General features: G+C 53.0%; 1 protein-coding gene across 1 annotated transcript in view; it reads right to left on the bottom strand.

The window, feature by feature from the left end:
- Positions 1–4,188: 4,188 nt before the first annotated feature.
- Positions 4,189–10,490, bottom strand: part of AHCYL2 (adenosylhomocysteinase like 2) — a gene marked incomplete at its 5' end in the record, with an annotated part of 103,316 nt that continues 97,014 nt past the window's right edge. The window contains 7 exons of the mRNA XM_080356905.1: positions 4,189–5,202; positions 6,453–6,573; positions 7,309–7,387; positions 7,473–7,541; positions 7,972–8,070; positions 9,362–9,456; positions 9,594–9,664. Of these exons, the coding sequence (XP_080213031.1) occupies positions 5,196–5,202; positions 6,453–6,573; positions 7,309–7,387; positions 7,473–7,541; positions 7,972–8,070; positions 9,362–9,456; positions 9,594–9,664 (541 nt within the window). The 3' untranslated portion in view covers positions 4,189–5,195. The remainder of the gene's footprint in view (positions 5,203–6,452; positions 6,574–7,308; positions 7,388–7,472; positions 7,542–7,971; positions 8,071–9,361; positions 9,457–9,593; positions 9,665–10,490) is intronic.

Raw genomic sequence — 10,490 nt, 5'->3', positions numbered from 1 at the left:
GAGGGGGTTTGGGGTAACCCGGGGGTGATGGGGGACTCCCCAGGAAAATGGGGTGCAGGGAGGGGGGAGTTTTGGGGTAATAAAGGGGGTGGGTCCCCTAGGTAATGGGGTGCAGGGAGGGGGTTTGGGGTTGGGTAACCCAGGGGTGATGGGGACGGGGGGACACCCTGAGATAAAGGGGTGCAGGGAGAGGGTTTGGGGTAACCCGGGGGTGATGGGGACGGGGGGAGACCCTGAGATAATGGGGTGCAGGGAGGGAGATTTGGGGTAACCCGGGGGTACCCTCGGGATGGGGAGTGCTGGGGGGGGACACATGGTGTGTGCCTGGAGGTGACAGGTTTGGGCGGCACGGGGTGCCCCAGGGTGATGAGGTGCCCTTGGGGGGTGGTGGGAGCAAGAAATGGAGGGGGGGGGGGGGGGGGGCCGGGGGTGTCCCTGGGGATATAGGAGGGGGTCAACGGGGTGTCCCTGGGGGTGACGAGAACAGGGGTGTCCCGGGGGGCTCTGAGGGTGCAGGTGGGTGGCCATGAGGGCGCCGGGTCCTGCTGGCACCTGGGGGGCTGCAGCTGCCCCCCCAGGCAGGGGCCGAGGGTCCCATCCCTGAGCCCCCCCGTACTGAGTCGGGTTGTCCAACCCCCCGGTACAATTTGGGTTAAAACCCAGCTCCTGGGGGTGGGTGAGATGCCATGTCCCCTCCTCACTCCTCTCCACTCAAAATGGGGGGACGGCCACTCTGGGGGTAACCGAACAGGTCCCATCCCGACCCCACTCGTGTCCCACATCCCACATCCCACATCCCACATCCCTCCCCAGAGCCGGAACAACAAACCCTCTGGGTCGGTGTTTCTCTGGCTGCCCAGAGCAGAAGTGATAACGGGAACTTTTTGGCACCACTTGCCCATTTTCCCCAAGGACAAGAAGCAAAAACAGTCACCGGAGCCCAAACAACCCGCGGCCACCGGAGCACATTCCCCAGGGCTTTGTACAAACCCCCGGGTGTCCCATCCCACGCCCCCCCAGTCCCCCCAGCCCCAAAACATCCCCACCTGACCACAGAATCACAGAACCCCAGAGTGTCAGGGGTTGAGGGGCCCTGGAAAGCTCATCCAGTGCAATCCCCCCATGGAGCAGGAACACCCAGATGAGGTTACACAGGAAGGTGTCCAGGCGGGTTGGAATGTCTGCACAGAAGGAGACTCCACAACCCCCTGGGCAGCCTGGGCCAGGCTCTGACACCCTCACCCCAACAAGTTGCTTCTCAAATTTAAGTGGAACCTCCTGTGTTCCAGTTTGCACCCACTGCCCCTTGTCCTGTCCCTGGTTGTCACCAGCAGAGCCTGGCTCCATCCTCCTGACACTGCCCCTTTCCATATTGATCCCCAGGAATGAGTCCCCCCTCAGTGTCCTCTTGTCCAGCTCCAGAGCCCCAGCTCCCTCAGCCTTTCCTCACACGGGAGATGCTCCACTCCCTTCAGCATCTTGGTGGCTGCGCTGGACTCTCTGCAGCAGTTCCCTGTCCTGCTGGAACTGAGGGGCCACAACTGGACACAAGATTCCAGGTGTGGTCTCCCCAGGGCAGAGCAGAGGGGCAGGAGAACCTCTCTGACCTACTCACCACCCCCTTCTAACCCACCCCAGGTCCCATTGGCTTCCTGGCCACAAGGGCCCAGTGCTGGCTCATGGTCACCCTGCTGTCCCCAGGACCCCAAAGACGCTGCGGAGACTCTGAATTTTCCACGTTTTATTTGTTTTGATTACAGAGTCTTTATTGCTGATCTAATACAATCACTCAGACATTAATATTTAAAACATCCTTTGGAAATGTTATGTTTGCAGAGCTCTGGTTTCCTCGCTGCAGGCTGATGGCAGGTTCTGTCTGATCATTCCTAAAGTTCAGAACATCATTAATTTCCTTATATGATTTTGCTGGTGTTACCTAAACCTCCTTTTTTTTTTTCCTTAATTCTTTAAAAATGTGTTACATTAAAAAAAAAAAAGAAAAGAAACCCCCAAACCAACCCATTACACGTTTAATTTAGAGATGATCACAGGATATGATTCCAGATCGATTAGGAAGAAGCCAAGCGAGCGGAAAAGCTGACAGAGAAGCAGAACGACATGGGAAAGAGCTTTAAAAATCCAGGTGGGAAAAGCCACTCGGGATTCCATTATTATTATTTATTATTATTATATTATTGATCCTATCTACCTGGAGGATAAAATGGGTTGACACCGGGCTGGCGGGGCGGGCGGGACGGACGGGGTTTCCTGGGGGGCTGCGCTCGGGACGCCCGTTTTCCCAAAGAAAAGGTGTTTTTGCTCAGCGTGGCCCCGCGGTCGCGTTTCCCCGTGACCAGGGCGGGACGTCACCGTGGACAACGAGACCTGAGTTGACGCAGAGCGAGGGTCTCCAGCGCGGGAAAGACCCAATGGGGCGTTTCAGAGAGCTCGGAGGGCTCTTCCCAAAACTCGCAGGATCTGGGTAAGATTTGTGAGGGAGTGGAGATGGTTTAAAGTTTATGGTCAGTGATCAGTCCATGGTGAAGTGTTCTCAAAGCCCTAAGGTCTCCTCAAGGTCTCCTCGAAGCCCTTCAGTCTCCTGAAACCCTTCTCAAAGAACTAAGGTCTTCTCAAAGTCTTCCCAAAGCCCTGAGGTCTTCTCAAGGTCTCCTCATAGTCTTCTCCAAGCCCTAAGGTCTCCTCATAGTCTTTTCAAGCTCTCCCCATAGTCTTCTCAAGGTCTCCTCAAAGTCTTCTCAAAGGCCTAAGGTCTCCTCAAAGTCTTCCCAAAGCCCTAAGTTCTTCTCAAGGTCTCCCCATAGTCTTCTCAAGGTCTCCTCAAAGTCTTCTCAAAGCCCTAAGGTCTCCTCAAGGTCTCCTCGACACCCTCAGGTCTCCCAAAAGCCTTCTCAAAGCCCTAAGGTTTTCCCAAAGCCTTCTCAAAGCCCTAAGGTCTCCTCAAAGTCTTCCCAAAGCCATAAGGTCTTCTCAAGGTCTCCCTGAAGTCTTCTCAAGCCTTCTCATAGTCTTCTCAAGGTCTCCTCAAAGTCTTCTCAAAGCCCTAAGGTCTCCTCAAGGTCTCCTTAAAGCCCTCAGGTCTCCTGAAACCCTTCTCAAAGGCCTAAGGTCTTCTCAAGGTCTCCCTGAAGTCTTCTCAAAGCCTTCTCAAGGTCTCCTCAATGTCTTCTCAAAGCCCTAAGGTCTTCTAAAAGCCTTCTTAACGTCTTCTCAAGGTCTCCTCAAGGTCTTCTCAAGGTTTCCTCAGGTTCTTCTCAAAGTCTCCTTGAGGTCTCCTCAAAGTCTTCTCCAAGCCCCCGGGTCTCCTGAAAACCTTCTCAAAGTCCTAAGGTCTTCTCAAAGTCTCCTCAAAGCCCTATGGTCTTCTCAAGGTCTCCCTGAAGTCTTATCAAAGCCATAAGTTCTTCTCAAAGCCTTCTCAAGGTCTCCTCAAAGTCTTCTCAAAGCTCTCAGGTCTCTCGACAGCTTTCTCAAAGCCCTTAGGTCTCCTCAAGGTCTTCTTGATGTCTCCTCAAAGTCTTCTCTAAGCCTTCTCAAGGTCTCCTCAAAATCTTCTCAAAGCCCTACAGTCTTCTCCAAGTCTTCTCAAGGTCTTACCTCAAGCCTTTGAGAAATCTGAAAGAGAAACTTGGAGTAAGCAAGCATACAAGAACGTTCGCTCTGAAGATGAACGGCGTGTGGTCAAGCTGACTTCAGACCATCAAGAGCCATGAGAAGGACTTGGCCACCAAGACCATAATTCCAAAGCTTTTCCTTTCTTGTGCACTAACGAGATGCCACACAAGAGCTTTTCCATCATGGTCAAGAAGTCCGTGAGGATGAAACAAGGATCTGTAGCTGATGAGGGACTCGGGTACCAAAGCAGCAGCCACAGGACAAAGGCTTTTGTGCTCATGGGGTCGAGCAGTTTTACTTCAGAAGGACCAGGCTCTCCACATGGACCATAAAAGCGACTCTGATGAGACACGGAGACTTGGGAAGTCACGTTGCGAGCGCGCCGTGCTGTCCGCAGCGTTCGGGTGGGACATCCTGGGCTAAAACAAGAAACTACGGTAAATTTGTTCTCCGTCGGCTCTGACGCATCGAGATTTGAGGTGATTAAAGGGTTTTAGTGATGCTGAATCCTCCCCCGCGCGCAACGCTGCTGTGGGGATCGCTCCGGCGTTCGTCTCAAACACTCAAAGGGGATTCTGAGATTTTAACAATACAAATATTACTAGAAAATAAAACTCCACGGATTTCCAATGAGGGCTGAAATTTCAGCTGGAGAAAGACCAGCTGGACACGGGTCCTCCAGCCGGGGCGGCCAACGAGCTCCACTTGGGTTTGAATGGCTCCCCAGTGCGCAAGCAGCGTTTTTGGCGAGGCCGCGGGGCTGTCCCACCACGGCCCCACCGCGATCAGGACTTTGGTTGAACTGTAGGAGGTTGGCACTCGGAACAAGAGCAGCAGGAAAACACCGCGGAGCCGTGACGAAGAGCGCGGTGGTGACTCCTATCCCACCATCGCCACCTCTGCGCTCCCGGCTCCCGCCGCGCCGACGCTAACGAGCGGATCCTTCGTTACAGCGCTAAGGCCAAGGTCAGCGACCGAGTCCACCATCCCGTGGGCAGCTCGGCGGGACGACAAGGTTTCTCCGGTGAGATTGACCACCGGCCGGTCGGCAGCGCTTGGAGCAAACGAGGTTTCCTTGCTGCGTTGTCTAATGGCACGAGAAAAGCGAAGCCAGGCGGCTCCCACGACGCTGCTCCGCCCGACGGGACGCGACGACAACCGACAGCAATGCGCGCCCTCCACGCTGGATCCCGCCGCTCCTGTCCTGCATGTCGGATCACCGGTGCTAAACGATCCCAGGTCCATCTCAGTGATTCGATTGCAGCGTCTTCCCCGCCTTCCTCACCCTCCCAGCCCCAAGAAAAGAACAACCCGAAGAGAAAAATGAAACGAACGGAGAGAAATCCACCGTCTCGCAGTCCCGCGGCAGCACAAACACCAGTGGCAGAGGCCGCATGGACAGTATCCTAATTTAATAAATAAATAACCTAAACACACTGTCTACGATGTGAGCAAGCCCGGCTCTAACTTAAGGAAGCTTACGCTGTTTGATCCTGTACAGTAGTTGAGAAAAGACTTGGGTTCTTGTTCCTCACGATTCTCTAGGATACAGCGGCAGGAACTTAATATCTGGGGAAAGAAAGAGCAAATGAGGGTTTGGTGAGTGCTGGGGAAGGGACGCGAAGACCCCCCAGCGCCAACAGGGTGTGTTTTGGGAGGGGAGACACCAAGAACATTAATTATTTAGAAAGGGACTCGGTCCTCATCTCCTCCCCCACAAATAGCACATTGTATTTAGTCGCATGCCCTCGCCGCTCAAACGCTGCTTTTCATTTCAAGTATGGAAAGGGGAAAATTCAACATTTCCCGATTGATTCAGGGACTGAGCTGAGTTTGTGGCTCAGAAACTGGGGAGGATGCACCGAAGCTGCAAGAGCAAATGCCTTAAACAACAAAGCCTGGCTTAAACTGGTGGAATATGGGAATATGGGAATATGGGAAGGGTCCCATTAGGCCTGGAACGAAAAGGAGATTGATTTATATCACAAATGAAGCCACACGTAAGATGTGCTTGCTTTAACGATGCAAGCCCGTTGAGCTGCACAGGATGAAGTGTAATTGCGTGTTATAGGCAGGAAAAGAGGCTCCGTGCACCTGGAGATCTCCTCTCACCTCCTGCTCGACACGCACAGCAAAATAGGGCATTTGGGTAAATTGTACTCTTTGCTTTTTGTATCTGGAGGCTTAAATCCCTGCGGGACGCCGAGCTGCAGCTGTGCGAGCGCATCCGCACCTGCGGGACAAGCCACAAGGACACTGAGACCAGGCAAAGAAAATGGAACCGGGGAAATTCCACCACGTGGCAGCACCGTAACCTTGCACGTAACACAGGAAAACAGCTCAGGACCCAGCAAAACCCACCAAACCCCAAAACCGGAGGGTTTTGGAGCAGTGTTGCTCTTGTGTAAGCGCTGAAGACCCACAGGCCAAGAAAACACCTTTTGTGCAAATAAACGATCTGGGCTTCAACCTGCCCAGGCTGATCTGTGTTGTGCAAAGCCATTTCATTTTCGTGGTAAAAAAATGCATCGCGGTGTTGGCCACAAACACAACCCTGGAAAGGGCAGCGATCCAGGGGCTTATATTGATAATTATGATTATTTTTGGGGGGCTGGCTCTAGAGGAGGAGAGCGCAGGAGCTCGTGTACTATCAGGTGCTTTGCTGTCCCCTGCCCGGCTGGGCCGCTTTCTACGTGGCAATGGGAACAATCAGATAGTGTTTGGTATCTTCTCAGAGGATTAAACCCCATCCCTTCTGTGCCCCCCAACGTGTACCCCACGCTCAGGAAAGAAGAAAGACAGAGGTTGAGGAGCAGCACCTGTAGTAGTTTGGTTTGAAAGGTCCGTTCTTATTCAGTCCCAGGTATTTTGCTTGTTCGTCCGTGAGTTCTGTCAGGTGGGCGTCGAAGGTCGGGAGGTGAAGGCTGGCCACGTACTCGTCTGAAACGATTTCAAGCCTCGTTAGTATGGGGAAGAGGAAGATAACGAGTCCCCTCCTGGTTCCCTCCACATCCCTAAAGGCCAAGGTGGGAAAGGCACCGCTCTTCACGCCTTTGCTGCAAAATTGTGGGATTATGTTTCATGCTGATTGAGGAAAACCCAAGTTCTCGTCTATTTTGGGCTGCAGGGGAAAGCCTTGCTCTGAAATACCCTTCGCCTGGGGCTGCTGCTTGGCACACTCTCCCTCGGGCAAGCGCGGGTGATTCATTGCTGCAGGATCGTGGGACATTGCTGGTAGGTCACACCTAATGCCCAAGCTTGGGGACAAGCTGCATCTGGTTTCAAATAATGCCATTAACGCCAAAAAAAGTCCAGTTTTGCAGCAAAAGTGTGGTCAGTAAAGCGGTGTCCCCAGGAGAGGGCTGTGCTGGCAGAGCTGGGACCACGTGTCCTCGCAGCCCGATGTGAAAATCCCCAGCATCAGTGCGGAGCGACTCCCGCACTCGGCCAAGCGCATCAGCCTGTTTTCCCCAGGTGGGACGGAGAAACAACGCGTCCGATTGAGCCAACAGCCCAGACCCAGCGAGAAGGAGCTGCTGGAAAACCCTGAGCTTGGCAGAGCCGCAAACACGAGAGCACAGGAGGCTGCGACACCCCCTGCGTCCTCAGCCCAGCCCGGCAAAACCTCCCACCTGCTCCATCTCCAAACCAAAAAAGCAATGAGTCCATCTTTACCCATTTTCTTAGGCAGCAAGTACACGTCTTGTTTGTAGCGGCCTTCGGGAGCGTTGTACAGCTCTATCAAAGCCAAAGCCTGGATGGAGAAGACACTTAGGTCAGTAACTGCTGCGCGTTACGGAGCGAGACGCTGCTCTGGGCTCAGCACAAACGCTACTCGCCTGCGTGGTGGCCGTGATGGACAAGACGAAGGTGGGGACAGTGGAGCAGCTCAGGTTCAGCAGGCGGCCCTGGGGAGCAAAAAGCGGCTGTTATCTCAACACGGCACAAAAACCAGCTTATAGCCCTACAGCAGATACAAGAACCACGGGTGAGGTGAGTCCCTGCTGGGATGACACAACATTTACCATGTGCGCTTGAATCCCAAGATCCTGGTTGTTCCTATAGCTCAGTAAAACTATTTAGAAGTTAAAATATGATTAAATACGCTGCACTCTGGAGATGGGTAAAGAAAAACACAAGAGCTTTTCCGCCTTCCAGTAACTCATGGGCCACACCAGGGTCACACCAAACCTCTCAACCAGAGAGACCCTTGAGCTGCCGAGGCCCAAGGAGGCAATTTCTGGACATACTTCAGCTCCACCGCTCATCCAGCCTCGTGTTCTTCCTCCACAAGCACAGAACAGGTGGTAAATTCCTGCTCTTTTGCCTAAAACTCACCTCGGCCAGGAGGACAATTCTCTTCCCGTCTGGCCAGATGACGTGGTCCACCTGGGACCTCACCCTCTCCCAGGTGAGCTCAGGAGTACGCAGGCTCGCCTGAAACACAGCGGTAAAATGGTTAACGCACTGGAAAAAGGTCAAAAAAACAGAAGCTACATAATAGGAATGAAAAGAGGAAACAACTCGGTGACACCGTCCTGGGTTTATAGTTTCCTTCGGGTCCGGTTGCAACCACAGACCAATGAAAGCTTTATGAATCATAACCTGGAGCTATTTTTATGATTACAATACATCAAAGCTCCAGCAACAACTATTGTTCGAGCTCTTCTGGCTGAAGAGGATTCGTGGTCACCAACTCAACTCTGCATGGCCGCTGTCGCTTCGGTCCAGCACAGAAAAAGGCTTTAAACACGTGGATTTGGCCAAGAAATTCTCCTTGAGACAGGACTCCCTAGTTTTGTACTCAGCTCTAAGCACCAACGAGCCGATTTCAGTGCTGGTTGGTAAAGCTCGGTGGGGCTGAGCTGCACCAAACTGAACTCTTGGCTGGGTCTTCATGGTAAAATAACACAAAAGCAGAGGGATCGGGCTGCAGAGGGCGATTCACCGGCTTTCTAGGGGAAGGAATGAGGCTGGTGGACACCAGACACTACGCTGGTCCAGCTCTGGGTCCTCAGCACAGGACACACATGGAGCTGCTGGAGAGGGGCCAGAGGAGCCACAGGAATGACTCGAGGCTGGAACAGCTCTGCTGGGAGGACAGGCTGAGAGAGTTGGGGTGTTCAGCTGGAGAACAGAAGCTCCGGGGAGACCTTAGTGTGGCCTTTCAGTGCTTAAAAGGGGCCCATAAGAAAGATGGGGACAGACTTTTGAGCGGGGCCTGTTGTGACAGGACAAGGGGTGATGGGTTTAAACTACAGGAGGGAGATTCAGGCCAGACATGAGGAAGGAATTGTTGCCCTGAGGGTGGTGAGAGCCTGGCCCAGGTTGGCCAGAGAGGTGGTGGCTGAACCATCCCTGGAGACATCCCAGGCCAGGCTGGACGGGGTCTGAGCACCCTGAGCTGGTGAAGATGTCCCTGCTCATGGCAGCAGGAACTGGGGGAGCTTTGAAGGTCCCTCCAACCCAAACCATTCTATGATTCTCTGACACCAGACACTACGCTGGAAGCTGGGGCTGTTTGGCTCCCTGGCATCCTTTGGGATCACAGGAGTGTCAATGACATGTCTGGCAGCATCTGCTGAGACATGGGGAGCGATGGATTATTTTGTCTCCTCCCGGATGTTTGCTCAAGGAGGACGGATCAGACAAGGCTGCCAGAAGGTCTCAAAATCCCCGTCGCCCCCCCGGTGCCACCCCCGCTCCCGACACATGTCCCTGTGCTCACCACGTCAATCTCGGTGTTGGAGTGCCCCATGTTGCAGACGATGCAGCTGTTCTTCATCCGATCCAGATGTTCCCTCGTCACCACGTTCTTGTTACCTGCCAGACAGCGATACCCGTCACTAATACCCGTCTTTGCTTTCCCCATCCTTTCGCCTTTTCCTTTGGGAAAAGACGGGCCCGTTATGGGTGCACATCCCCAACGACCCGTCCTCCCCTCTCGGGGACCACGTTACCTGTGCAGGTGATGACAATATCAACTTGTCTGATGACTTCATTGAGTTTCACCAGCCGGAATCCATCCATGCTAAGAGGAAAAGGGGGAAAAAGTCTGAGAAGCAGCAAAAACATGACAAAAATAGAAAATAAACCCCATCACGTGATTCTTAGATACTCATTTTAACTCATTTTAAGACCTGGCTGGAAAGCAGCAGCACGCAAAGGACCACGTACCCCAAACCATCAGGAGGGTTTCTGGAGTCAACCTGGAGGATTTGGGACTGTTGGGGGAGAAGTGAGAGGAGATTTGGGGGGTTTCACATTTTCTGTCAACAGCTCCACATCTGCAAATCTCGATTTGCAGTCAAGACGGATCTTTTTAAAACCGCTACTCCTGCAAAGCGCACCCAGAGATGCAGATACTCCCTCCTGCTGCAGGATCCTTCCTGGGGTGCATTTAGATCATCTTAAAAAGCAACCCGAATCACCCCCAGCCTACAGATCTCTACCATTACATTTCCAACCCATATTTAGGCAGCTACACAACCCTTCCAAGCGCTGAGCTCTCAGCAAGTCTTTCCTGAGCGCACCGAGCAAGGTGTGTTCAGCACATCGGCTAACGAGGGCAGGGTTTTTTGGGATTTGTTGACAGTCCTTATTTCGGTGACTCTTGCAAGCTGCAAAATCATAGTTACTAAAAAAAGAGATGATTTTTTCTGCTGTATGTCCCATTTACTGCAATTTTGTCTCCTCCACCGCAAGCTCCCTGTGCAGAGTCAGGGAAGCGGTCGCCGCAAACAACCAAATTCACAATTAAGGACGCGGGTTCTGGATGTGCCTCTTGTGAAGGTCACCAAGCAAACCGAAAGTTGATCAGCTCTGCTAATTAAGCAGGGCTCATTAGTTTTCTCACT

This window comes from Nesoenas mayeri (genome assembly GCF_963082525.1).
Source record: "Nesoenas mayeri genome assembly, chromosome: 1".
Lineage (NCBI taxonomy): Eukaryota > Metazoa > Chordata > Aves > Columbiformes > Columbidae > Nesoenas > Nesoenas mayeri.
Note: the sequence above shows the minus strand (reverse complement) of the source record. Positions and strands in the feature narration are given on the sequence as shown.